A 27,147-nucleotide genomic window follows, 5' to 3' on the forward strand; every position below is an offset into this window, starting at 1 on the left:
CCAGAGAAATCCCATTCCACAGGTGAAATAAAGGAGCAGACATTGGCACTCGTGGCTCCCCTCCATCCCTGTTCCCAGCTCTGCTCTGGGAACCCACAGCTGCTTTTAGGCTCTGACTAATGTGTGGGCATTAAAGTCAATTTTTCAAGTGGATCCCTCCTCATCTCCCCCTCCCTGCAGTTAAATCCCAACCACCAGCACTGTGCACATTGACAGTTCTAAAAGCTCAGGTTACTTTGGAAAAGCAGCTTTGCAAATGTAATTGTTGCTGAATAGAATTTGTTGGAGCATAGTTGCAAATCTTTCCCTAGCTCGTGTTCCATGACTGAGATTTTCCCTTGGCAAATCTTCCACCTGGATTTGAGCTTTGCTGCTTTTGAATCTGAACTTGATAAAAATACAAACCTTCAGCTTTTCCCGGTATTATTTTCTCATACCAATTTTTTACTTGCACAATTTTCTGTTGATGTAAATAAATTTCATATTTTCAATCCATGAAATTTCATAAAATAGTCCATGGAAAAGCAGAGTTGTGGCAAATGCAAAATATCCCAACATGCAAATGAAAATACAGAATTATCTTGACAGTATTTCCTTCATGGGCATTAACTTTGAAAGAAACAACAAGTAAAAGAAGAAGAAAATAAAACAGGCTTTCATGGAAAAAAATCATTGTAATTTCATAGTTTCTGCTGTTTTCAGAAGTGGTTCAGCTGCAGAATGAGTCCTGTCATCCTGGGCATCAGAGCTTTCCATGCTCATGAATAATTACTGATACAGACTCATTTTTACTAAGTAATGGTTTTTATTTTTCCCTTGAACAAATTTCATTGTTTTATAAACACTGTTAAAACCTACACTTTTCAATTCAGATGCAAATTATTTTCTAAACCTGCCAGTAAAACAAAACAGATTCTGGTGAGAAAACACGAAGCAAACCAGGATTTTCATTATAACAACACTGGAAAAACAATCATTAAAGCAGATACAACCACAAAGCACAATCTATTTCTGCAGTGCAAATCAAAGCTGTCACACAAAACAATTGATGCTGCTCTGAAGATCCTAGACAATCTTACAATAAAGTTAATTTGCAGATGAACCAAACTCACCCGGTGGAGGCTGCAGGGAGAGCCCTGTCCCCAGGCAAGGGAAGGGACAAAGGAGAGTTTCCTTCTGGCTGGTGCTGACACGGGAATGACTCTCCCCAAAAGAATGTTCCCCATGTTGGAGTGCCCATGCTGCAGTCAAATATAGCCCTGACAATGGGGATGGCCCTGGGGACACTCACTGCTCCCTGCAGTGCCAGCCTGGACCCAGCCCTGCCCAGGGATGGAAGGAGGGACAGGCAAAAGAGCAAAACCCACCAGATCCACCGAACTGGATAATGCTCTGCTCTTTCAGCAGCTCAACTGAATTCTGGATATTTTAACCCTGCCCAGGAATGGTAACTGTGCCATTGCTGCCCAGTGAGTGCCATGGTTTGCTTTGACATCTCTTTAGTGAATGCCAGCTCCAGGTGAATCCTGGCAGTGAATGATTACACCAGCAGCTCCAGGTGTTGGTGGGCTGTGACTGTTTTATTCCCTTTTCCCAGCAGATAAAAGCAGGTGAGCTCTGTGTATCCAGCAGCCCATGGTGGTGTCTGAGAGTTTGTGCAGGCTCAGAGAGCAGAGATTGCTGATTTCCCATTTATTTGAGGTGGTCTTGCACTTCCAGCAGTTTGGGGAAAACCCTTGCCAGCAATGTGAGGAGCAGGTGATGTTTCTTGTGGTGTCTTGTGGGAATGAATTCCACTATAAAATCTGGCACAGAACCAGCAGGAGCCATTTCTAGGAACTTTGTTTGCTTCACCATCCAAACAAAGAGGAAACCCAGCAGGATCAGTGCCAGAACTGCCAGGACTTCCAGGAGTGAAGTTCCTTCAGTGGCTGTGTTTGTGACATTCCTAGGAAAGCAATAAAAGGAAGGACTGGGCTGGATGTCTGAAGCACTTTAGTGTGAGCTGAGCTGTCAGAGAAACATTTTCCTTTCATTGCTTTTGAATCCATGGCCACTCCAGTGCTTTCTGAGCAGCAATATGTAATTATCATCTATTCTGCTTAAAATGAATAAAAAAATTTCATTCATTTTGTCACATCAACCCTGTGTAATAAAATTTATTTTGTTTAGGGGGTAAGCACAGATCTCTGGTCTCTGTGACAGGACTGAGGGAATGTCTGGAGCTGGTTCAGGGCGATTTAGGGTGGGTTTAGGGAAAGGTTCTTCCCCAGAGGTGCTGGGCACAGCCCCGAGGCTGCCAGAGCTCCAGGAGGGTTTGGACAGCACTCCCAAACATTTTGAGATTTTGGGATGTCTGTGCAGGGCCAGAAGTTGAACTTGATGATCCCTGTGGTCCCTTCCAGCTCAGGATATTCTGTGAGCTCTCCTTCATTCTGTCTCCAGAATCTGGAGCTTTCCTTTCATCCCTCCAGGCAGATTTCCCTCACAGAACTTGTTAAAAACCCACCAGTGGTTTTTCATGGTGTTCAAACCCCCTCCAGTGCCAGAATAAAGGAACAGACAGGGAGAGGCAGTGGGATCCTTGGCCTGCAGAGTGTCCATCCCTGGGCAAGGATCCCTGCTGGGCTCCCAGAGGGCAGTGAGCAGTGCCAGCTCCCAGATTTAGCTGGGAAGACAAAGAGCAAAGCTTTGCTCTAGAGTTACAGCTGCCACCTGCTCCCCTGGTGTCCTTGTGACAACTGAGGCACAGTCCTCACCTGCCACCCGTGTGACATCTGCTGGGACACAGCTCCTTGTGGCTTTTATCATCTCTGTGACAAAACCTGCAGTTTTATTGTGCAGAGCCATCAGAGCCCTTATCTGGAGCAGCCAGGGTGGCAGAGGAGGAGAGCACTGTCAGGCACAGATGGTTTGCATGGGGACAGCTCTGGAACAATGCTGAAATCCTGCTGTTTATCTGGAAATGTTGCTCCACAGAAGGAGATGGAGATAAGGAGGTCCTGGAGCAGCTGTTTGGCACAAATGGATCCGTTTGGTTCTGAGTGAGGTCAGCAGGGATGATGTGTTCCTGCACCAATAAAATTCAACAGCATCAACATTTCTCTCCAAGCTTTTCCAAAGAGAAATAGCTTGAGAAGGGATGATCTGTGTGTTAAATTTAGGAGGTGACTCATGAGACAAGAATCAATCTCCCTCTGCTCAGAAGATCCAGGCCTTAAAGATCAATATTGACTAAGCCATGACGAGAGCAGGATGCTGAGGATTTGCAGTCAGTCCCTCCACAGGACAGGGCTGTGATTCCTGGGCATTACAGCTGCTGGGAGCTGGAACAGAGAGCATGGGATGGGATGGGGCTGGAATCATTCCTGCCTTTTGTTCACTCAGCCCTGAAGACATTTAAGGGCCTGAAGGAGAGGTGATGTTCCAGCTCAGGGACCCTTTGCATTTTTAGGCACCTATGTGCATTCTAAAAATCCACTCCACACATTTAGTACAGTCTGGGCATGGGTTCTGCAGAGGGCTTTGGAAAAGCTTTTAAAATAGAAAATAACATAATTTTAGCAGCAGATTCAAATGCTCTCCCAAGGCCCCCATCCCTTCCACCCTCCTCTGCCCATACTCATCCTGTGCTGGGGGTTGTGTTTCTCAACACAATCCAAAATGTTCATATTGTGGCATTTGTTTACTCACTGGGAATGTTGTTGACACAAGATATGCAGCCCACAGGCAATTCTGAAAAAGGTAATTGGCATCACTGGCTTTAAATGCCTCTCCAGGGGGGTTTAGTTGAAAAAAATGTTACCCCTGGGGTCTCCAGTCTTTGGGAACAACTCCAGGAGCTGCAGCATTTCTCTGAGTGTTTTTTTTGGGGGATACAGAGTACAGATCAAAGGACATTCCACAAACCCTTGGGTGTGAAGGGTATGGAGGGAGCTCCCTGGAAATGTCCTGGTCACTGCCCAAGCCATGCACCTATTTCAGTCTTTGATTCCCTGACACTTCTTCAGCACACTTGGAATTTCGACCTTTTGGCCTCACAGGGCTCTGGACCTTCATCAGTTACTGGTGCTGGAGCTCAGAGCTGAACCTTGGCCTGTAAAGTTGCTAAGACTATTTCTTTAATCCTGGGTTGAATCATCAAAAATCTTCATGAGCCTATGGCTTATTTGCAAAATCACCCCAAAGCAAGTGGAATTTCACCTTTAGCTTCATCTTTCCTGGGCTGAGAAAACCCCCAGGTGCACTTGGAGTGGGAACAGCTGAATTTTACCTCTGGTCAGCATTGGTCTCTCTGGGTAAATACTTCCCCACACCAGTCAAACTTTGCTTTTTCCTGTAAATGCTTTCACTTCTCTAAAAGCCATGTCCTCAGACACATTTTTTTCACCATGAAGTGGAAATGAACAGGCTGAACTGTGCTTTCCTCTGAATGAAAAATAATCACCTCCTCTGGCCCCTGAATTAGAATTTAGCTTGCTTTTGGTGGAGCTCCAAGGATTTTGACTCCCAAAAAATGGTCATGGCAGCTCTGGAGGATGTGCCAGGAACATGGAGCAAGTTCCTTATGGGCAGTGAGGGGTGGGAGGAAGAGCTCAGAGCTCCCTGGTCTCCTTTGTGGATTTCTGAGCACATGGATAAATTGGGATAAATTGAGGGTTGAACTGGGAGTGCTGCAAATCCTCCCATCCTGGTACTTCATCCCTGGGGATCTCAGGGCAGGAAGGGATTGTGTGACCACTGCAGGGGAAGGAAGGAGCAGCAGTTGAGAAATCTCAGAACTGGGCCAAGGCTGCATTAACCTGCTGCAGAGATGAAAAAGGCTTTATCTTTGTACAGGTATTAAAAAAGGCTTTATCTTTGTACAAGTATTAAAAACCACAGGGGATAGGGACACATTTCAAAGAACTGCTGCATCAGGAGCTGTTACACAGTTTCAAGGACTCCTTTAAAGGCAAAGTCCATTCCAGGCAAATGGAATATTCTTTTCCAAGTCCTTTATCCAAGGGTAGAGCACCAGTACCTATTTACTTCCTTTACTGTACTGTGGTACATTAAATACTTCTAGGTTTGCATTCCTGAATTTCTCCAAAGGGAGGGTACATCTTAGCCCTCGATTTTGGTGTTGGTAAAGAGCAAACACAAGTTTCTGTTGTGAATTTTGCTAAATTTTCAGTAAACTGAACCTGGGATTGGAAACTGAATCTTAACAGATCTTTTAAGTAATCCAATCCCTAATAAATTTGAGAATATGCAAGAAGTACAGACCTGTTGTTTAAGTGCAAAGGTACAGTAGTGCAGTAACAAGGAATAATTCTATCAGTAAAGGCACCAAACCCCACAATGGAACAGTGACAGCCCTGAGCTGTTAATACAGCCAGGATCAGCTGTGGCTTTGCATTGCATCTGTTTCAGGCAAGAAAACATCATCTGGATTTTCATACCATTAAGTCATCCTAATAAAATTCTGTGCTGTCCTCCTCATCCCACTGCACTTTCAAGTCCAGATCTTTGAAGAGCATGGCGAGGGGAGTGCCCGTGTCCTGGCTCAGCTCCTCTGCTGGGAACATTCCCATGGCTGCAGTCTCTGGCAGCTGCACTTTGTCTGCAGGGTGTGGGAAAGGCTCTGGCAGCACCCACTGCCCCAGGGTCTCTCCAGGGAGGTCGTTCCCAGTCCGGACTGAGAGAAGCAGGGCTGCAGGCAGAGGTGGCAGCAGCTCCTGCTCTGGAGCACAGTCTGGGGCAGCTTTCCCTGCAGACAGCAGCAGGGGCAGCTCTGCCTGGTGTCTGTAGCATCCTCCCTGCTCCAGCAAAGACAGGGACAGCTGGGACACACACTCTGCATTCCCCAGCCCCTCACTCTGCAGCAGCAGCTGGGGCTGCCCAGGGCTCCCCTGGATCACCACTGACTCCAGTCTGTCCCTGCTCTTCCACAGGGGCTGCTGCTCTTTGTAATCCCAGCGGCTGCAGCTCTTCCCCAGCCCCTGGGTTTGGAGCTTTCCATCCACAGAACCATCTGGAGGAGCTCCTTGTTCTGTCTGTGAGCTCCTGTCGTGCTCTGAGCCCTGCACACACAGCCCATAGGTCATGGCCAGGGTGCTCCCTGTGCCTGGAATTCTCTGCCCAGCCCCCTGAGGGGTGTAAGCACTGGGAGCTGGGATGTCCCCCTGCAATGCTGGAACATCTGCCTGCTGCTGGTAGGGACAGGAGGGCACTGCTGGCTCCAGGGCCCAGTCCAGATGTTGGCTCCTCTGGGCCAGCTGCACTTCAGGGATGGAGAGGGAAGGTTTGGATAAGCTGAGGGGTTTTATGATGTGCTCCACTGTCAGCGTGAGAGGCTGGAACGATGGAATCCCTCTGAAGTCCTGGTGAAGAAGATAAAAAAGCAGCAGTTATTAACAAGAAGTGGTGACCTTGAAGGTTTGTTTCAGTTGCTCTAACATTTTTCTTTGGAGAAGTGTCAGTAAAAGCCAGTAACAACCACCAGGGATCTGCTCTGCTAACAAAAGAACTCTGCTTTTTTTGTTTTCCCTGGAGAATGACCATTCACAGGACTACAGACATTTCTCATTGTATATCAACTGAACAGTCTTGAAATATGAGGAAGAAAACCTCCTGCTTTCACTTTTGCAAGATTTGGCCTGAGCCCTGCAGCATGGAAATAGCATGAAAATCCCTGAGCTCATTAGCATGAAAACTCAATTCATCCCCCTGCTGTGGGGGATGAGGGACAGGTGAGAATCCCAGGGTTTCAAGGGGAGCTGGGAATTTGGGATGCCTCAGGTTTATCTGCCTAACCCAAGGGGCTCAGTTTGGGCACCCTAAAGCATCAGTAATCTGCAGTGATTGCCTCAACCAAACTCATCCACCCTTTAAATGAAGGAGGGTGGGTTTAGAAATGCTTTACTCAGAGGGTGCTCAGGGCCTGGCACAGAGCAGCTCTGGATCCCTGGCAGGATTTGGAGCCACCTGGGACAGTGGCAGGTGTGGAACCCATAACAAGGCATGGGCTAAATGATCTTTCAGGTCCCTCCAGCCCCAGGCAGGGCTGGTTCAGTGATGTCCAGGCTGGCTGCAGGGCACTCACCAGGGCCCTGGGCTGGGCACGGCGCTGTTTGATGTATTTGTAGATCACATAAGCAGTGGCAGCAAAAACCAGCCCGGCACAGAACGCCAGGGCCACCAGACAGTAGAGAACCCACGTCTTGTCTGGGGAAAGAACAAGTGGGGAAAAACTGGATTAGAAAAATATCACAGTTAGCTAGGGGATGTCACAGGTTTAGCCTCATAGGAATGAATTTTTAAATGATTAAAACCTTCAGTGCTGCAAATCAAAGTATTTTGTGTATCCAATATCCCAGCTGGGTTTTCCAACTCCCAGCAGAGTTAACAGCCTCACCTGCCAGTGTTCTGACCCAAAACACTTGAGGTTTGCTCCTTCTCTGCAGCAGGCACATATAAACTGTCCCATTGTATTCAGTATCTGGGTCCAAGTTGGAAACTTCAAATTCTTTGCTGTGCTCATTCTTTGTCCACTGTTGAAAAGAAAAAATGTATTTGAGGAAGATTAAATTTTCTTCAATTCAGATTGCAAAATTCAACATAAAATATTCTTTACTAATGAAGTCTTACAGGGCTCTAATTATTCTGTATGTATGGAACTCTGATTTTTTTTTCTGAATCATATTTATATGATTTTGTTTTCTATTATTTCTGCATTTAATTTTGCATTTCATTTTCTGCTGTAATTTTTAGTCACCAACGGCTTTACTTTTTGCCACTTATACAATAGTCTGGGAAAGTCCTTTTTCCCCCAGAATTTAAGAAAAAAAGCTAAAGTTCCTGTTGTCCTGAGAGTCACAGGCTCCAAGACTCCCCCATCCTGTGCAAACCGAGATCCTTCTCTCTGAGCTGGGATTTCGAGCATCCCGAGGTTGTGCTTTACCTGCTGCTGTGTCCTCTGGTTGAATATTGTCAGGTGATAATCCACAGCCCCAAATTTGCTGTAGATGTCCTCCACAGTGAGCTGCTGGCCATCCTCACCCCGCAGGGGGGTGAGGGGAGGGCGGATCAGGAATTTTATGGAGCGTACATAGGGAATGGATTCCACTTGTGGTGGCCCTATAATGGCTGGGAAAGGCAGAGTGTCAGCTGTGTTCATATCAATGTCTCAAACACACCCCAGTCCCACTGGAATGGTTCTTCCTGTTTGTACATGTGTTAGGTTGATGTGGCCAGAAATGTGGATTCTGTCCCCATCTGTTAACCCAGCTGGGGCAGTGACCCTGATCTCCATGGAGATATCCTCTGCTCATGGGCCATCTTTAAACCAGCTGGGCAATCATCTTTATCTTCCCACTGCCCATCCTCCCTCCAGGAGATATCTCCTGTTAATGGCCACTGAGTCCCAGGGCATGACTGATAAAACTCCATCATCCCACTGGGAGATGCTCCAGCCAGGGGAGGAGCCAAACATTTCCTACCCAGATAAAAACTGAGATTTTGGACACCAAGGAACCTTCTTCCCACCGGATTCCAGAGGAAAACCAGACCTTTCCACATCATCCCTGCACCTTCAGAGGAAACTGCACCTTCTCCAGGAGCACTGCTCCAGCTGAACCACATCTGCCACTGCAGGAGGATGCAGCCACCATTGAATGGGACTGTGCCAACACCCTGACTGACTGACGGGTGTCAGCTTGGATTCTGACTCTGGCAGGGCTGGGATTGTTCTGTGTAATACTGCATTTCTATTTTAATTTTCCTGGTAAAGAACTGTTTTTCCTAATTCCCATATCTTTGCCTGAGAGCCCCTTAATTTCAAAAATATAATAATAATTTGGAGGGAGGGGGTTTATATTCTCCATTTCAAAGAGAAGTTTCTGCAGAGATCCCAGGAAGGAGGATTTTTGTGACCCCAGGAAGGAGGATTTTTGTGACCCCAGGAAGGAGGATTTTTTGTGGTCCCAGGAGGGAGGAATTTGTGGCCCAAGGAAGGAGGAATTTTTGGCCCCAGGAAGGAGGATTGGTGGCCCCAGGAAGGAGGGTTTTTGGCACCTACTCTCTTTGCGGGGCTCGAACCTCTCGGAGCGCACCCAGCTGCTGGAGCAGCCCCTGGCCCTCACCCTCCCGTAGAAATGCTCCCTGAAGTTCTCTGTCTCCCTGCTGAGGTTGCAGAAGAGCTGGGTGATGCTCTGGCACTCACGCTTGCTGAGCCAGGATTTCTCTCCATACCTGAGGTCAAAACAAGGGTTTGGGGTTGAACAGGACTGGAGGAGAATGGAACAGAGAGAAGGAAGTTGCTGAAGGTGGGAGCAGTAATGGAGCAAAGCAACCCAAGATGTAAAATATTTACTTAAAAGAGCATCATCTCCCACTTTGAATCATCCTGTCCTTCACTGAGTTCTCTAAGCAGAACCATAATACAGGCAGGAGAAACAGCAAAATCAGCTTTTCTCTCTTGGTCCTTTTCTCTCTGAGACCCCTAAGAGCAGCCCCAAAAACACAAACTTCACTCACTGTTTGTACTGGACATCAAACACGGTGCCAGGGGGAATTTCTGCTGCTGTTTCCCACGTCAGGATGTTCTCAAAGTTTGTGGAAGAAAATGCTGCACGTTTCAGACATGATGGTCTCTCTGCAGTCACAATGCCTGGAGGAGAAGAGAAACTGGTTTTAAAAAGCATTTTCTGACATCTCAGAATGAAAATGGATCTCGTGGTGTTTTGCTAAAGCTGGGCTCAAAAGAAGGAGCTGGAACAGAACAAACTTCAAACTGTGTTCACATCACACTCTTGCAGACAACTGACTCATCCCAAAGAAATGTAAAACAGCATTTTATACAGAAAAGCCTCAAAAACTCGAATCAGAAAGAGAATCCTTGAATTTCTAGTCAGGTTCCTTTAGGAGCCATTAAGTGGGTGGTAAAATAAGGCCAATAACCTGTTTTTCAGTGGATGTCTCTGCCTTCTGGCCCTGCTCAAGGAAGTGACCTGCAGAGCTCAGTGTCACCTCCCTGAAGATGTTGTTCCGTTCTCCTCTCGTGCTCCAGCTTTTATTGGATGGAAACTGCCTGTACAGAGCGACACCCCATGTCTGGACTCTGGCCTGGGTGTGCCAGGTGACAGCAAACAACTCAGGCAGCTCCCTCCTTCCTGAGCCCTGCTCCTCTTCCTGGGAGAGCAGCAGTGTCACCTGCCCCTGCAAAAAATGTCCCTGGGCAGCAGCATCCCCCTATGGCCCTGCAGAAAAGCCCTCGAGGATTTTGTCTCTGTCTTAGCACAAGAAAATACAGTGCAAAATTTTCCCACAGGCTGATCCACAAGAGTTTCTAACTTCAGGATTTGTAAATTGAATTATCTGAATTCATATTATAGGCAGACCCTCAAAGGTAATTAATTTCTGGGGTGGGGGTGACTTGGACAAGATCTCATGGAACAGAGACCAAATCCTACCTGGATCCTTGCTCCAAGCTTTCCCCCCGTGGACCAGAACTGAGTGTGAGCAGTTCAGACTCTCTGGCTGAATGGAGGAGGGTCAGGCAGGAAGGCACAGATCCTGTGTGTGGCATTTGGGCAGGCAAGTGCTGCAGAAATGAGCTGCTGGCTGCTCCAAATTTTGTCCTGATTTCATTTGCAGCTGCACATTTGCCTCTGCTCCTTGCAGGTTCAGCAGTGTGGGTGTGGAGGAATGGGATTCTCTGTCTGAGCACCCTGAACACTGAGTCACAAATACCCCAATCTTATCAGGAGTAGGAAATCTCTGTCTTCCCACATTTATCCATAGAATACTGTTATGCAAAGCAGCATAACACAAGCACAGTCAAGTGTGGGCAGGGGAAAACCAGGATATTTCCCTGGTGACATCCCTTGGGCTGAGGAGTTTCACAGGGAAGGATCCCAGACACAGCAGATGAGTGACAAAGCTGAATGTTGAAAAGCTGCTGTCTGGAAAGAGCAAGTTTATCCTTCATTCAGCCAGCAGTGAGCTTGTCACATCTGGAGTAGGATTAAATGGCTTTTAGAGGGCAGATCTAGATTAGATATCAGGGAGAAGTTGTTCCCTGGGAGGGTGGGGAGACCCTGCACGGGGTGCCCAGAGCAGCTGTGGCTGCCCCATCTCTGGAAGTGTCCAAGGCCAGGCTGGGCAGGGCTAGGAGGACCCTGGGACAGTGGAAGGTGTCTTAAAGATGAGCTTTAAGTCCCTTCCAACCCAACCACTCTCTGACAACTCCCTCTTTTAAAGATTACATTATTTGTTTGTACCTCTTTTAAAATCAGGACTGTTCTTATTTTCATTTGTGCCTTTGCTTAAGATACAAGGAGACTGATCCAAAACCTCCTGACACCAATGAATATCCTTCACTCCTGTAGGGTGATCCAGAACCCCTGACACCAATGAATATCCTCCACTCCTGTAGGAATTATCCAGAACCCCTGATACCAATGAATATCCTCCACTCCTGTAGGGTGATCCAGAACCCCTGACACCAATGAATATCCTTCACTCCTGTAGGAATTATCCAGAGCCCCTGACACCAATGAATATCCTCCACTCCTGTAGGATTTGGGTTGTAGCACAGTGACAAACCCTTGGAAGTGAAGGAACCTTTCCCTCTCCTCACTCATCCCTCAAGTGCTGAGCATTCCAGCCTCACATGGGAGTTACTGCAAGCAGAGATCGGCACAGAAAGACCACAGCTCGTTCTCCAGGATAATTCAGGAGCTAGGATTGAAGTCCAGGCTCCAGGATGGAACAGAAACACCACAAGCAGCCAGAGCAGAGGGGAGCTCAGGACTCACCGACCACTGAAACTCCAGCCAGGACGATCAGGAATCGCTTCATGAAGAACTCTGCAGCCCGGGCTGGGAGAGCAGGCACTGGCTCCTGTGTGCAGGTGAATCAGCTTTTACAAGAGCTGAATTCTTTCTTGCTGAGCCAGGTTGGATTTGTTGCTCAGTAACAGAGCAGAGCTCCTGGGCTGCCTGGCTGGGCTCTGAGCCCTGCGCATGTGTGACACAGGTGAGAGTGACAGCAGCAGCACCTCTCCCCCTGTCACACCTGACTGTACAAAGGTGCACAAGCCACAGGCTGAGAAAATCCCCAGCTCCTGAAAAAGAGCCAAATACCTTTTAGCTGAGAGCTTCCTGCCTGAAAGCCCTCCCTGAGGTTCCTGGGGTTTGAGGTTGGATTTTCTGGTTGTGTAACTTGAGCTTGTTACAACTGTAGGCATTAAAACTTAGTGCTGTGCACCTGGTTGGTTTAATGCCAGCTGCAAACAATGCCCCTATTTCCTTAGAAATGACTTCTGAATGCTTTCTGAAAATGAAAGTCAGCCAGAGCACTGGTTTTATGGTCATCTGTTGTTCTTACTGACCTTGGATGGGAACCAAAGGATCAGCACCTGCCCTGCTGCAGCCTGGGCAGAGCAGGAGCTCCTCAGCTCTGCCCTGACCTGCACCACCAGCTTCTCCCACCTGATGTGGGAAAGAGGTAGAACAGTGGTGGCCTTTCCACAGGAGGAGCAGCTGCTGTCCCACAGCTTTTTAGAGAGGCCATGGTACACCTACAATGTTTATTTTTGTGGCTGTTTACAGTGTAAAGTTCTGTTACTGAATCCACGTGATGGGAACTGGGAGTTTGTACAGACAACAAGAAAGGGGTACAGCCCCTTTTCCATAATGTGTTCAGATTTTAGGGTGTTGCTAGGTTTCCAAAATACAAACCCTGTGTGTTTCTGAAGCTGAATGTTGATTTCACTGCCCTATCCTTGTGGCCAAACATGTGAGAGAATTCACAAACCCCTTCTGCTTCCCTCCTCATCCGTGGGTTTCCTGTTTGGTGCTGTTTCTGTTCCTGCCCTGCCTGGCTGTGAGAGGCTCTGTGCTTCCACCCCTGCCATGGTGCATCACTGGCTCTTTGTCATTCTCAGCTCACCTGGACAAGGCAGAGGCCTCAGGTTTGTTAAAGCAGACACACCTATCCTCCGGTGTCTAATTAAGCACAACTGTTTGTTAGGGTGTTTCCTGAACAGCCTGCTAAAAGTATTTCCATTTTTCCCTTCCCTCACATCACTGCCTCACGCTCCTGCTGAGATGGGGCAGAGCTGAGGGGCCTTGGTGCACACCTGAGCCCTCAGTTCTGAGAATAAAACTTCAAACTTTACTTCTGCCCTTGTTTCAACAAGCTGTCACCTTTTGAAACACCTCTCTGAATCTTTGGGGGCCTGAAGATGTCCAAAACTCGACTTTCAAGTTTAAAATTAGAGTTTTATCTTCCAAACTCTCTCAAACTTTGTATTTCCTCCCAATGTGTGGGGACTGCAGCAAACCTGGTGAGTGCTGGGTGTGAACCCTCCATGTGTGGATGTGGCCCCTGGGGACAGGGTGACCTCCAAGGTCTTTTCCTCAGGAAACGATTCCCTGATGCTGTGACAAGACCTGGGAGGGGAGCACTGTGCTGTGGCCATGACTGACCCTTCTGCAGAGGAAAGCAGCTCTCAAGCCCTGCTGGAAGATGAGGAGTTGGATGCTGCCACCACCTGTCCAGCTCACCTGGCCTGCAGCCTGGCCCTCGGTCCCCTGGACGAGACAAGAGCTGATCCCAGGCTCTGTTGGCAGAGCTGGGACATGTCAAAATCATTTTGTAGAGGTTACACAACTTCAGCTCTTCCTGTAAATCAAAGCCCGGGGGGTTTTCCTTGATTGCACAAGAAATTGGGTGGTGATTGTGTTTGGATCATCGGTGTCTTTCCAAATGAACTGGAGGGATAACAATGCAGGAAGCACTTCAGGACCTGCAGAGGACAAAGGAATAGTCCAGCTGGTGAATCCTTTCCCCCACCCCTTCTTTTGACTTTAATTCAGGACTTTAATTAATACAGCTTGGGCAAAGCAGTTCCCAGTCCCTCCCAGCACCCCTGACTTCTTTTTTCCCCGATTCTCAAAAAGATTTCAGCTCTCATCCCTCCATCAACAGCCTCCCCTCTTCCCGAAGCAGAGAATGGCTGGGGAGTGTTTCCCTCTCTCTTTTAATGCTGTGCTTTCCTGTGAGTCCTTCACACAAAGGCTCCCTTTGATCCTGGAGTATAAAGAGCCTTTACAAGGGCATGGAGTGATGGGACAAAGGTGATGGCTGTAACTGCCAGAGGGGAGATCCAGATTAGATACTGGCCTGAAATCCTTGCCTGGCAGGATGGGCAGGGCTGGGGTGGAATTCCCAGAGCAGCTGGGGCTGCCCCTGGATCCCTGGCAGTGCCCAAGGCCGGGCTGGATGGGGTTGGGGCAGCCTGGGATGGTGGGAGGTGTCCTTGTCATGGCAGGGGTGGAATGGGATGAATTCAGGATCCCTTCCCACCTAAACCATTCTGTGATTCTTTGTGCAGAGAGAGGCTCCTGGTTTTCCAGGAAAGTCTCAGAATCCCACTCCAGCCCAGGATAGGGTCCTGTTTTAAAGGCAATCTTTTTTTCAGGATGAGCTGCAGTCCCCCTTTGTAGCTCTGGAAAACAAAACCACGTACACATGGAGATTTATATAAAAATATTATTGCTCTCAGACATTCTGCACAGCAGGAATTTCAGCTTCAATAAGTATAAAATAAAAAATAAATAAACAAACGTGCTGCACCCTTTGGCTTCAGTTCCCTCTGTTGGAACACAGAAGGTGATTCTGCAGAATGAGGTGGAGAACTTTTCATTTTTATGCCACAAAAACCAGATCTTGCTGAATGTCTCTGTAAGGAGCTTCCAGTCAAGCTCTGCACTTACAGGGAAGCACAGGTGACACGAAGCAGTTCCAAATCTGCTCCCAGTCCACGTGCAGGCACAACAGTGCATTTCCAGGCTGATGCTCCCACCCAGGGCTCATGTTCCACATGCAGCAGTTCCCTCCTCTGGAGTCCCAGGTGACCCCCAGGCAGTGCCTGTTTGCTGGGTGGTCCCTCAGAGATGCAGCCTGGGCACATATCAGAGGGACAGTGACAGTACAGAGGTGACTCAGCAATCAAATGCACTTTTTGTGTCCCTAAAGCCATTGCCTTCATAGGCCAGACATATTTTTTTTGTCCTTGTTCAAGGATCTTTGCTTGGAGCTCTCCAGCATTTTCCAGGCACTCCCCAGACCTGCTGGGTGCTTTAGATCCTTCCCAAGTAATGTGAGTGCTGGTAGCCTGGGAATTGTGACTTTGGATAATATTTTTCCTCTGTATTTGATGTCTCCAAAGCATCACTCAGCACTGCAGAGCCAGGTGGTGTCTCTTCTGTACAACTGTCACTGCCACAGTCACTTGCAATGCCCTCGTCCTCTGCCACCTGCAGTGTCCACAAGGGGATGAGCAGCTGCCTGCTGGGATCCTCTCTGTGCTGGGATGGGAGCTGCAGATCCATGAGGGATTTCTGGGAATCCCTGCAGAAATGAGGAGCCTTCCTGTGCAGGTGGAGCTCAGCAGGGTCAGCACAGATCCCCCCCAGCAGGGGCTGCAGGGGGCTCGTCCCCAGCCTGTCCCTGTCCCCATCACCCACGTTTCCATGGATCCCTGTTCCCATCAGTCCCTGCTCACTGGCAGCTGGGAATCTGACATCAGTGAGGGAAATCCTTCCCAAGGAGGAGCAGAGGTAAAGGGGTGTCTCCTCCTGGGGCCCCGAGGTGCCCACCTGCCCCTCTGCAAAGAGAGCAAAGCCCAGGGCTCTGAGGTCAGGCACAGACCCAGAGCCAGATCCTGAGCCCAAGCTGCTTTCCCTCAGAGCTGCTGGGGCTGGCTGAATGCTGAGATGTCTCTTTGGCATTTTATGGTATGGGATCAAAGTGCTGCTGTCTTCTTCCTCCTCCTCCTCCTCCGATGATGATGATGATGGGAAAGAAGCCATCCATGGCCGCTGGTGTCCTCCTAAAGCTCTGCTTGTCCTCCTTTGGGGCACTGGCTTCTCTATGCAGTTCAGATCATCACTGCAGAATTCTTTTTCACTGAGCTCCAAGCAGAAGGTTGGTCCAGCAGCTTTAAATTGAGAGAAATCCTGCCAGGGAGAAGGAATGAGACACTGAGCTGTGATGCTTTTAGAAAAAAAGTTTGGATGTAAGAAAGTTTACTGCAAAAATGGGAATTACAAATGTAAAACTGAGAAGTGCAGAACCCCCCACTCCTTTCAGTTACCCTCTGAAAACCTGAGTGAGGAGAGTCAGAATTTGGGCCATACCAAAACCTGAGGCATCTTCCTTTGCTTGGCCTCGTGTTTCACCAGGCAGCAGAGGAAGGGACTGGCCACAAAGATGGAGAGGACAAACAGAAGGATCACAACCAGGAGTGAGAACTTCCAGTCCACTGCTGAAAAAACACAGAAATAATCTCTTGTGAGTGATATCTTTATAGGAATTATGGGCTCTCCACTGACATAAAATATTCAAAGTTTTCAGAAAACATTTCAGGGTTGGCTTTTTTTAATGAAAATATTTCTACAGAAAGCAGGAACTGTTCACCAGAAAATCCAACCAGTCTCTTTAACAGGAACCTTTTTTTTTGTGTGGTGAAAACCTGATTTTAGTGGAAATCTTTGCCTTGCCCTCATCCCACTGGATGTTTCCCACATCCTCTCCTGAGGAGGGCCATACCTCTGTGGTTTAGTAGCACACACACAGGCTGGGAGAATTCGCTGTGCTTCAGGTTGATGCTTTCAAAGAGAGCCCTGGCACTGAAGCAGTAATTGCCTCTGAGAGCAGTGGTGTTGATGGTCACTGTGTCCTTCCTGAAGTAACCTTCATATTTCTTCTGTTGAGAGACAAACAGAGGGTTGGAGAGATGATTATTTCATTATTGGGGGGCTTTTTGTGGATCACTTTAGCCCATGGATCCCCTGTGTGGCCTCAGGGCTGATGGATCCAGGGTGGGAATTCCAGCTGGGCCAGGGAATGCTGCCAGTGGCACCTGGATTTGTTGTTTTAAACCTCAGAGTTTTAGACTGACTGCAGTGTTGCCTCCCCTTCCTGATAAAGATAGGGAACTACCAAAACAAATAAGGATGCACACATACACTTCTACTTTTTGTCTCTGGCTTTGGTTTAGCTCAGGTTTGGCTCCAGACCTGGATCCAGTCCCTCCCTCCCTGCCCAGAACTTTGAAGCTCTTTCAGTTCCTCCATTTCATCTAAAAAGAGCCACTTTTACTGACCTTATCTTGAGAGCCTGCTTCCCAGAGGTTCAGGTCGTACTTCCAGGTGAGGCTCTCCACGCAGGTGGGCAGAGGGAAGGAGGCTCTGACCAGGATGGAATCGTCCCTGAGGCTCAGGCTCAGCACAGGGGGCGCCAGTTCCACTGCAATCGGGAGAGCAATTGAGGCTGGGGCTTGCCTGGCTCTTACCCTCCCAGCAGTGACACTTTCCACACTTCCAGCTGTTATCTTGTGATAAGAAGAAGGCAAAGGACACCCCTTTTATCTAAAACATCCCAGGGAGTTTGAAGCCACTTTGTTCAGCTGATGAACAAATCCTGACTCTTGGTACAAAATTCAAAATGATCCCAGCTCGTTGCTGTTCGTGCTCACTGAACTCTCTGCCACCCACAAAGCTCCTGGACACCTGTGGGGTGTGGGAATGTCCTTCCATCCAGGCTGGCACCTGCAGGCACTCACCATCAGAGTAGTAATCCTTGAACTGGGATTTCACCCAGGGCGACTGGGACCGTCCCCAAAGCGCTTTCACCCGAGCCCGGACCTTAACGTAGAGGTTGGGGAGGGCACAAGTCAGATTGCAAAAGGCTCTGGGGATGTTTCTGCAATGAGGGACCTTCTTCCATTTGTCCAGGCGATCCTGGCTGAAAGGAACAACCACAGCAAATTATTAAAAATGTTCTGCTGTGGTTTCTAGAGGAAGAGAAGGAAGGGTTTGGGAGGGTGGGGAGCAAACAGTGCTCAGAGTTTGGAGCATTTCCCAGATGGATCATGTTTGGTTTTGGTGGGAGGTCACTGATCATTAGGACAGTCATTAATCAGGAGAGATGCCCAGGACTGTCACCCCTGTGCCACCCCTTTGATTTTGGGAGCTCTTACCTTTCATACCTTACAGTGTAGGTCACGTCTGGGGGAGAGCCTTCCCCTGGAGCCCAGGCCAAAATCATGGCAAAATCCTTCGACAGCAGGGTCACATTTTGGGGAGGGAGAAGTCGAACATGACCTGATCAAAAGGGAAAATTTTGTGAATTATTTAAAAATATCTTTAGGGACAGGAAGTACCACTTGGTTCTAAGCTGCTGCCAATATTTGAGGCAGAGCCATTCATTGAAGCTGGAAATTGGCTCTGGAAACAGGTGTGATGCAATGTTTCCCTCATCTCTCATAAAACATCTTCATCTCAACAGCTTTTAGAATTAGGACTGACATTTGTGTGAACAATCTATTTTATAATTCTGAGTGGCTTTCCCCATGGTCTCACTGCATTTCACTGATTTACAACCCACAAACTCTGCCTGGCTCCCTGGACAGGGTGAGCACAACTGTCCCACAGTTCTCATTCAATCCCAGTCCTCCAAGGGCAGATCCTACCAGCAATTCAGAGCTGCAGGTTTCTCCTGTATATTTTCCTGCCCCTATTTTTCCCAATAAATCACTATATCCATCACTAGCCTCCAACAAGACACCTTCCACAGACAGATTTTAAACTGTCTCTTCTTTACCATGGAATACTCCCCTTTATGTAAATCATTCTCATTTAAACTGATGAAGATGTCTCTCTCCTCCTACCAACAAAGCCACGTAGTGAAAGGAAAATAGCACTCAGGTGTGCACGTACCTCGAGCCTGCTGCAGGAGGCACAGAGCCAGCAGGGCTCCCATCCTGGCAAAGCAGAATTTCCCACTTGTCATAAATGTCTCTCCTTGCTCCATTCTCATTGTGTTTCCTGTCTGAATTCCAGAGGACTGGGGAGCTCAGGAGCTGCAGACATGCGCCCTGCCTCGCTTCCTGGTCCAGCCCTGCACGAGTGGCTGCGAGAGCAGCAGGTGTGAGAGGCTTTGGGGGAAAGGGAAGGTAAAGGTTGCAGCTCTGCCCCCTCCAGCTGAGCCTGGCACAGGGGAAGAGCTGCCTCATCTTGGGAGACACCTGGGTAAAACTCTGACCTTTGGTCCTTACCTGCGTGCCTGTGAAATATTAATAGAACTTAAATAAGTTTTCAGTGCAGGAGAGAGTTATTAATAACCTAGCAACAATAAAAACAGTGAGATTGGAGACTCTGGTGTTTACAGGAGATCAAAGATTTTCTCTTAGTTTATGTTAGCACAGTGGGTTTTGGGAGTTAGGGAATTGCTCCACTTTGCAGCTGGGGGAGTAAAGTGCAGAGATAGGAGAGGATCTGCCCCCTGCCAGTGTGGGCACATGAGAGGAGCTGGATCTCTCTGCCCAGGTGTGCCCAGGTGTGTGCTTGGAACGGCTGTGCCACTGCAGGGGAGGGGGAAATCCCTGGGCTGGTTATGGTTTGGCACTTGAGCTCTCCTGCCTTCCCATCCCAGGCATGGAACAATGGAGTTCCCACACGGGACAGTTACAGCAGCTTAGACAAAAGGGATTCTCCTGGGTCTTCCCCAGCAGGAAAACTCTCCCAGGCCAGCCCAGCCCAGCCCAGCAGCCCTTTGAACCCTTGGGGCCTGGGAGTGTCAGGTTCTGAGTCAAAGTCACCATTTCCTCCAAAAATCTCCATTTGTTTTTACCACGGGTTTCTGCTTTCGTGGCTGTTTTGCTACCTCTGTTTAATTTAATTTAATTTTTATGGAGTTTCTCTTTCTTGTGGGGAAAAAAAAAAAAAAAAAAAAAAAAAAAAGAATTGTTATCCTTTCTAAGGAAAACAGCAAAATGAAAAGTCTGGAGGGTTTATCCCCCTTCAGCACCCAAACTGCAGAGCCACAACCAACACACGGCTCTTGCAGCAGCCTGGACGGGACCGGGAGCAGCCCTGGGGCAGCTCCTCCCCGAGGTGATTTTTAGTGAGCGTTCACAAGAGGTGAATCTTATCATCGTCATCATCATCATCATCATCATCGTCATCATCATCATCGCCATCATCATCGTCATCATCGTTTCCTGTGAAGGCCCGCGCTGGGCTCTGGGCTCCACCGGCCCCTTCGGAACATCTGTCCAGATGTGCGGCTGCAGGAGGGGCTGTGACAGGAGGGGCTGTCGCAGGAGGGGCCGATGCTCCGCTGTCCCCCCGGGCTGGGGTGGCCGATGCCACCAGGTGTCGCTGCCTGTCAAACAAAAGCCGCTTTTCTCCAAATCCACCCCGGCTGAAAACGTCGGGAACCGCTGGAACTGCTGCTGGGCAGCGGCCTGGAGCGATCCCCGGAGCATCCCCTGGCACAGGGGGCACAGCCGAGACACTGCGAGTGTGTGTGACAGCCGCACTGTGAGTGTGTGTGACAGCCGCACTGTGAGTGTGACAGCAGGACTGTGAGTGTGACAGCGGGACTGTGAGTGTGTGTGACACAGGACACACTGTGAATGTGAGTGACACAGGACACACTGTGAGTGTGACACAGGACACACTGCGAGTGTGTGTGACAGCCGGACTGTGAGTGTGACAGCAGGACTGTAAGTGTGACAGCAGGACTGTGCGTGACAGCAGGACACTCTGTGAGTGTGGACAGCAGCACTGTGTGTGTGACACAGGACTGTGAGCTGTGTGTGACAGCAGCACTGTGTGCGTGACACAGGACACACTGTGTGTGTGACAGCAGGACTGAGAGCTGTGTGGGACAGCAGCACTGTGTGTGTGACAGCAGGACACACTGTGAGTGTGTGTGACACAGGACACACTGCGAGTGTGTGTGTGACACAGGACACACTGTGAGTGTGTGTGTGACACAGGACACACTGTGAGTGTGTGTGACACAGGACACACTGTGAGTGTGACACAGGACACACTGCGAGTGTGTGTGACACAGGACACACTGTGAGTGTGACACAGGACACACTGTGAGTGTGTGTGACACAGGACACACTGCGAGTGTGTGTGTGACACAGGACACACTGTGAGTGTGTGTGACACAGGACACACTGTGAGTGTGACACAGGACACACTGTGAGTGTGTGTGTGACACAGGACACACTGTGTGTGTGTATGTGACACAGGACACACTGTGTGTGTGACACAGGACACACTGTGAGTGTGTGTGACACAGGACACACTGTGAGTGTGACACAGGACACACTGCGAGTGTGTGTGTGACACAGGACACACTGTGAGTGTGACACAGGACACACTGTGAGTGTGTGTGACACAGGACACACTGCGAGTGTGTGTGTGACACAGGACACACTGTGAGTGTGTGTGACACAGGACACACTGTGTGTGTGACACAGGACACACTGTGAGTGTGTGTGACACAGGACACTCTGTGTGTGTGTGACACAGGACACACTGTGAGTGTGACACAGGACACACTGCGAGTGTGTGTGTGACACAGGACACACTGTGTGTGTGTGTGTGACACAGGACACACTGTGAGTGTGTGTGACAGCAGGACACACTGTGTGTGTGACACAGGACACACTGCGAGTGTGTGTGACACAGGACACACTGTGAGTGTGTGTGTGTGTGTGACACAGGACACACTGCGAGTGTGTGTGACACAGGACACACTGTGAGTGTGACACAGGACACACTGCGAGTGTGTGTGTGACACAGGACACACTGCGAGTGTGTGTGACACAGGACACACTGTGAGTGTGACACAGGACACACTGTGAGTGTGTGTGTGTGTGTGACACAGGACACACTGCGAGTGTGTGTGACACAGGACACTCTGTGTGTGTGTGACACAGGACACACTGTGTGTGTGACACAGGACACACTGCGAGTGTGTGTGACACAGGACACTCTGTGTGTGTGTGACACAGGACACACTGTGTGTGTGACACAGGACACACTGAGTGTGTGTGTGTGTGTGACACAGGACACACTGTGAGTGTGACACAGGACACACTGAGTGTGTGTGTGTGTGTGACACAGGACACACTGTGAGTGTGTGTGACACAGGACACACTGTGAGTGTGACACAGGACACACTGTGAGTGTGTGTGTGTGTGTGACACAGGACACACTGCGAGTGTGTGTGACACAGGACACTCTGTGAGTGTGTGTGTGACACAGGACACTCTGTGTGTGTGTGACACAGGACACACTGTGTGTGTGACACAGGACACACTGTGAGTGTGTGTGACACAGGACACTCTGTGTGTGTGTGACACAGGACACACTGTGTGTGTGACACAGGACACACTGCGAGTGTGTGTGACACAGGACACACTGTGTGTGTGACACAGGACACACTGTGAGTGTGTGTGACACAGGACACACTGTGAGTGTGTGTGTGACACAGTACACACTGTGTGTGTGACACAGGACACTCTGTGAGTGTGTGTGTGACACAGTACACACTGTGTGTGTGACACAGGACACACTGTGAGTGTGTGTGACACAGGACACACTGTGAGTGTGTGTGACACAGGACACACTGTGTGTGTGACACAGGACACACTGTGAGTGTGTGTGACACAGGACACACTGCGAGTGTGTGTGTGACACAGGACACACTGTGAGTGTGTGTGTGACACAGGACACACTGTGTGTGTGACACAGGACACACTGTGAGTGTGTGTGTGACACAGGACACAGGGCTGTCCCCTCTGGGACCTGCTTGGAGCCCTGTGATGCCTTCAGGGTCCAGGCAGGGATGTGCTGCTGCAGAGGACTGATAACAGAATTAATCCTTTGGCAAATCATGCTGTGCCTCATTTTCCCACTGGTTTATTCCTATAAATATTCAGATATTCTTATCCAAGAAGCAGCTGGACACAGGCCTGTGCAATGTGCTTTAGCATGACCCTGCTTGACCCCACTGTGCTCCTTCCCCCCTGGATCACTCTGTGATTTGGGATGGGCTGTCACCCCGTGGTGCAATGGCTCAGCCACCCCTCACTCTGTGACCCCCAGTTTCCCACCCCCTCCCTCCCTGATGATTCAGCACAGGAGAGCTGAGCCCTGCAGCCTCCCCTGAGTCAGGCTGACCTGCCCTCCTCGAGGAGGGCACTGCAGGAAATCCAGAGTGAGGCACAGCTGGGGCTGTGCTTGGGTTTTGTGAAAGCCTTGGAAGCAACAGGCAGCAGCACCCAGAGTTGTCACCAGGAGTTGTTGCTCCTTCCCTCTGCTCTCAGGCCACCCAGGAGCTGTTCTGGCAGAGCTGTGTGCTGCAAGCTGGGAGCTGGGCAGGGAGACTGAGCCCAGGGAGGAAAAAAACAGATTAAAAACTGTAACAGGGCATTCCTGGTGCTGCTGGCACCGTGGAAAACCTCTGATCCATAAGTGCAGCAGGTGAATGAGCATGAGAAAATATTCCTTAGCCCTCAAACAAAACAAAAAACTCATTCTGAGACTGACAGTGAGACCTAACTCAGTTCCAAAGTTTTCTCTGGTAATTTTGGGGGAGAACATTCTGATTTTCAAGGATGCTTAGGGAAAGAGCAGAAAATTTTCAAACTTTCAAGCTTCTTGCACTGTGAGAACAGCTTTGGCAGCTCTTGTGCCCAGCTCTCCCTTCCTTCCCCTGGCACCTGTGGGTTCCTGGCACCACTGGAGCCATCCAGGAACTCTGAGTGTGGGAGCTGCCCTGGCAGGAGGAGACAGATTCCATGGCAGCCTGACACTGTCACCTCCAGCAGCTCCAGCAGCCCCATCCTGGCTTCAGGGAACCTCAGCCTTCTTCTCTACCCCTGGGAAATCCTTGTTTGGAGGTTTAGTTCTGATTTTGAATGTGGCACTCGATCTTCTGTGGCTCAGCAGGGGAATTTTTTTCCTCTTCCTGCTCAGGACCAGCCCTGACACACAGGCTGCTGCTGGTTGGATTTGAGGGGAATTATTCTGGAAGGTTCACAAAGCAAACACGGGGAAATGATGGGATTAGCAAAGGATGAAACTCTACTGAGAATTAAAAGGTTAAAAAAATCTGCAGAGCTGGGTGATGCCAGATGGTAAAACAAAATACAGCAGAGTCCCGCTGACCCAGACAGGCATCTGGGCAACCTGTCACCAGGAGGAAGCAAAGAGGATGGGCTTGGTTTGTTTTTTAAACTGAGCCTGAAAAGACTTAAAATGAAAAGCAAAAGCAAAAACAAACCCATAAATTTTGTTCCCCATACAAGTGCTATGAATCATTTAATCTCCTTTATTTTTTCTTCTGAGGGAGGGTTTTACAGGAACTCAGAGCTTTGCCTGTGCACAGGAACTGGAGCTGGCCATGATTTAGAGTGTGTGCATTTAACAGTCTGTTCCTGATGGTGAGGAGAATACAGGGAATTCAGAGAATACAGGACCCTGCAGGTCAGGATTTATGGGAATTATTTGGGCCACATTTATGGGATGCTGGGAGGGCCCTGCACCCTTGGCAGCAGCAGTTGCTGGTGCTGCAGTCTGAGCTGGCTCCAGTTTACCTTGGCCAGGACCTGCAGCTTTTTGGATGCAATCTGAGGTGTGCAAACACGGAATCTGGAATCCTGGAGGTGTCTGGGGAACGTTAAAGGCACAACTCCTGAGCAAAGGCAGCACCTCTGGAAGTTCAGCTGGCTCCCAGATCAGGACCAGAATCAGAATCAGAACAGGGACTGGCACAGGAAAAGGGCAAAGGGGGCTCCTGGTTGGGTTCAATGAACAGAATCCTTTTCTACCACTAATCAATTAAACATAGCAGTTAAAGAGATCCCACTTAAAGTCCAAACTACAACAAAGGAGACAAGTTTGGATCCTGCCTTGGTCACAGACTTTTCCCTGGGATGTGTGGTGAGGCAGTGGGCTCCAGCTGATCACCTGTTCCAGGCTGCTTCACTTGCTTTCCCTGAAACCTGTCCCTTCCCTGTGCACCTTCCAGGGGCTGGGAGCAGCAGGGAGCTGCCTGGACACGCAGCCCCGGTGAAACTCCCCTGCACAGCCAGAGGAACACGTGCTTGGCCACGGGGAGCAGCTCCAGCCCCACGGGAACGGCCCGGGGGCACCCAGCCTCCCGAAACCCCCACCCCCCAGCGTGGGAAACTGCTGGGGACCCTGCATGTTCCAACAGAGAGAGGCTTAAAGCAGCTCCTTGTGCTCCCTGAGCCAGAGCTGCTCCTGGGTCACTCTGAGCTCGGGGGCAGCCCCTGCCCGGGGCTCTGAGGGCGCTCTGCTCTCAGGGGCTGCTCTCCTGGCTCAGGATGCTCAGGGTGCAGGAATGCTGGCCCTGACTGTGGAACCCTGCCCTGCACAGCCCTCACAAGCAGCAGATAAACTTTGTCTGGCATGGATTTTGCCAAAGTGAGTGCACACACCGGGGAGGGGGAGTGTGGAGTGTCCAGAGAAGGGAACAGAGCTGGAGCACCAGGAGAGGCTGAGGGAGCTGGGAGGGCTCAGCTGCAGAAAAGGAGGCTCAGGGGGACATTTCAGTCTCCACAGCTCCCTGACAGTGAGGTGGTTTCAGTCTCATCTCCCAGGGAATAAGTGATAGGACAAGAGGAGATGGCTTCAAGGGGAGTTTTAGGTCGGATATTAAGGAAAACTTCAGCACTAAAAGGGGTGTAAAGCATTGGAACAAGCTCCCAGGGAAGAGGTGGAGTCACCATCCCTGGAAGTGTTCAGAAATCGTGTGGATGTGGCACTTGGGGACAGGGTTGAGTGGGGCACATGGTGGCAGTGAGGGGTCAGTGACAACCTTAAAGATCTTTTCCACCCTTAAGGATTCCATGATTCCATAACCATGAATGTTTAACTTGAGCACCAGCAGGAGCAGGTGAGTTACCTGCAGAGGAGGATGTGCAGGGAGCCCAGGGAGGATTTCCAGGCCAAGCCTGGGAGATGCTTTTCCCCCACAACCACCAGTGGCAGCAGCTTCCTGGTGGGGTGGGAAGTCTTTGAATGTTTGCAATGTTTTGCATTGCAGTATTTGGATGCCAAAGCTATGCAGCGCTGTGGAAGTTAATTAGCCAGATAACTAATTAAAGACTTCTCCCCTTTATTGTTGCCAACTTGCAATTCAGAAAGGGGCTTGTGTCAAAGTGAATCCAGCCACACACCCCAGTGAAAGAGGTGATAAACCATTCACAATCCTGTTAACTATTCTGGGACTGGAGAGGGAAAATCCCATCCCTGGCTGGGGGGGAGGAAGGTCCTGATCCCATAAAGCAGCACCACACCTGACCCAGCCTGGAGTGCCCCTGCAGAGGATTTTTGGGTTATGGTGCTGGAAGGGTCCCCATGGGGGTGACATGTCCTTGGGGACCTGGTTTGACCTTCCTGGTAGAGGTCCAGGATGGGGTTTAAGGGGCTCTGAGCTGACAGGAGGCTGTAGGGACACAAGTGTGGCAGTGGCTGGGGGCTGTGACACAAATGTGGAACTGCTGAGGGTTCCTCTGGAATGGGGAAGGATCTCCCTGGACAGCCAGCCATGGATAATCTGATAATCTCTGACAATCTCCTGTATCTCACTTTCCTCAGTGTCATAAGGCACTGCCAGAGATCTGTAATAATTTAAACAGCAGCATCACATTCCCATGGCTGTGGATACACCTGCAGTGTCCTGACCTGCCAGGGCTGGGGTCACCCTGGCCCTGGGGAGCAGCAATGCCAGGGTGGAGGGCAGGGAGCTGGGCTGGGCTGAGCTGGGCTGGGCTGAGCTGAGCTGAGCTGAGCTGAGCTGGGCTGGGCTGAGCTGAGCTGAGCTGAGCTGGGCTGGGCTGGGCTGAGCTGGGCTGAACTGGGCTGAGCTGGGCTGAGCTGAGCTGAGCTGGGCTGGGCTGGGCTGAGCTGGGCTGAACTGGGCTGAGCTGGGCTGAGCTGAGCTGGGCTGAGCTGGGCTGAGCTGGGCTGGGCTGAGCTGAGCTGAGCTGAGCTGGGCTGGGCTGGGCTGAGCTGGGCTGAACTGGGCTGAGCTGGGCTGGGCTGAGCTGGGCTGAGCTGAGCTGGGCTCTGCTGGGCTGAGCTGGGCTGGGCTGGGCTGAGCTGGGCTGGGCTGAACTGGGCTGAGCTGAGCTGAGCTGAGCTGAGCTGGGCTGAGCTGGGCTGAGCTGGGCTGAGCTGAGCTGGGCTGGGCTGAGCTGGGCTGAGCTGAACTGGGCTGGGCTGAACTGGGCTGAGCTGAGCTGGGCTGAGCTGG

General features: G+C 49.9%; 2 protein-coding genes across 4 annotated transcripts; both read right to left on the bottom strand.

Moving 5' to 3' along the window:
- Positions 1-4,824: 4,824 nt before the first annotated feature.
- Positions 4,825-12,490, bottom strand: IL22RA1 (interleukin 22 receptor subunit alpha 1). Of its 2 annotated transcripts, XM_056509322.1 has the most exons (7): positions 11,802-12,490; positions 9,520-9,652; positions 9,062-9,234; positions 7,946-8,130; positions 7,400-7,535; positions 7,088-7,209; positions 4,825-6,365 (listed from the first exon to the last, which is right to left on the bottom strand). In XM_056509322.1, the coding sequence occupies exons 1-7, from the start codon at positions 11,842-11,844 to the stop codon at positions 5,457-5,459; spliced, it is 1,701 nt and encodes a 566-aa protein (XP_056365297.1). In that variant the 5' UTR covers positions 11,845-12,490; the 3' UTR covers positions 4,825-5,456. The 2 variants fall into 2 exon arrangements, with proteins under 2 accessions (XP_056365297.1, XP_056365298.1); XM_056509323.1 differs by lacking the exons at positions 9,062-9,234; positions 11,802-12,490 and having other exon boundaries at positions 9,520-9,611.
- A 2,031-nt stretch (positions 12,491-14,521) lies between these two features.
- On the bottom strand, positions 14,522-19,008 carry IFNLR1 (interferon lambda receptor 1). Of its 2 annotated transcripts, none has more exons than XM_056509044.1 (7): positions 18,774-19,008; positions 18,044-18,158; positions 17,618-17,799; positions 17,159-17,301; positions 16,603-16,759; positions 16,191-16,318; positions 14,522-16,010 (listed from the first exon to the last, which is right to left on the bottom strand). In XM_056509044.1, the coding sequence occupies exons 1-7, from the start codon at positions 18,871-18,873 to the stop codon at positions 15,132-15,134; spliced, it is 1,704 nt and encodes a 567-aa protein (XP_056365019.1). In that variant the 5' UTR covers positions 18,874-19,008; the 3' UTR covers positions 14,522-15,131. The 2 variants fall into 2 exon arrangements, with proteins under 2 accessions (XP_056365019.1, XP_056365018.1); XM_056509043.1 differs by having other exon boundaries at positions 18,035-18,158; positions 18,774-19,007.
- Positions 19,009-27,147: the final 8,139 nt, after the last annotated feature.

The sequence above is a fragment of the Oenanthe melanoleuca genome, chromosome 23 (genome assembly GCF_029582105.1).
Source record: "Oenanthe melanoleuca isolate GR-GAL-2019-014 chromosome 23, OMel1.0, whole genome shotgun sequence".
Taxonomy (NCBI): Eukaryota; Metazoa; Chordata; class Aves; order Passeriformes; family Muscicapidae; genus Oenanthe; species Oenanthe melanoleuca.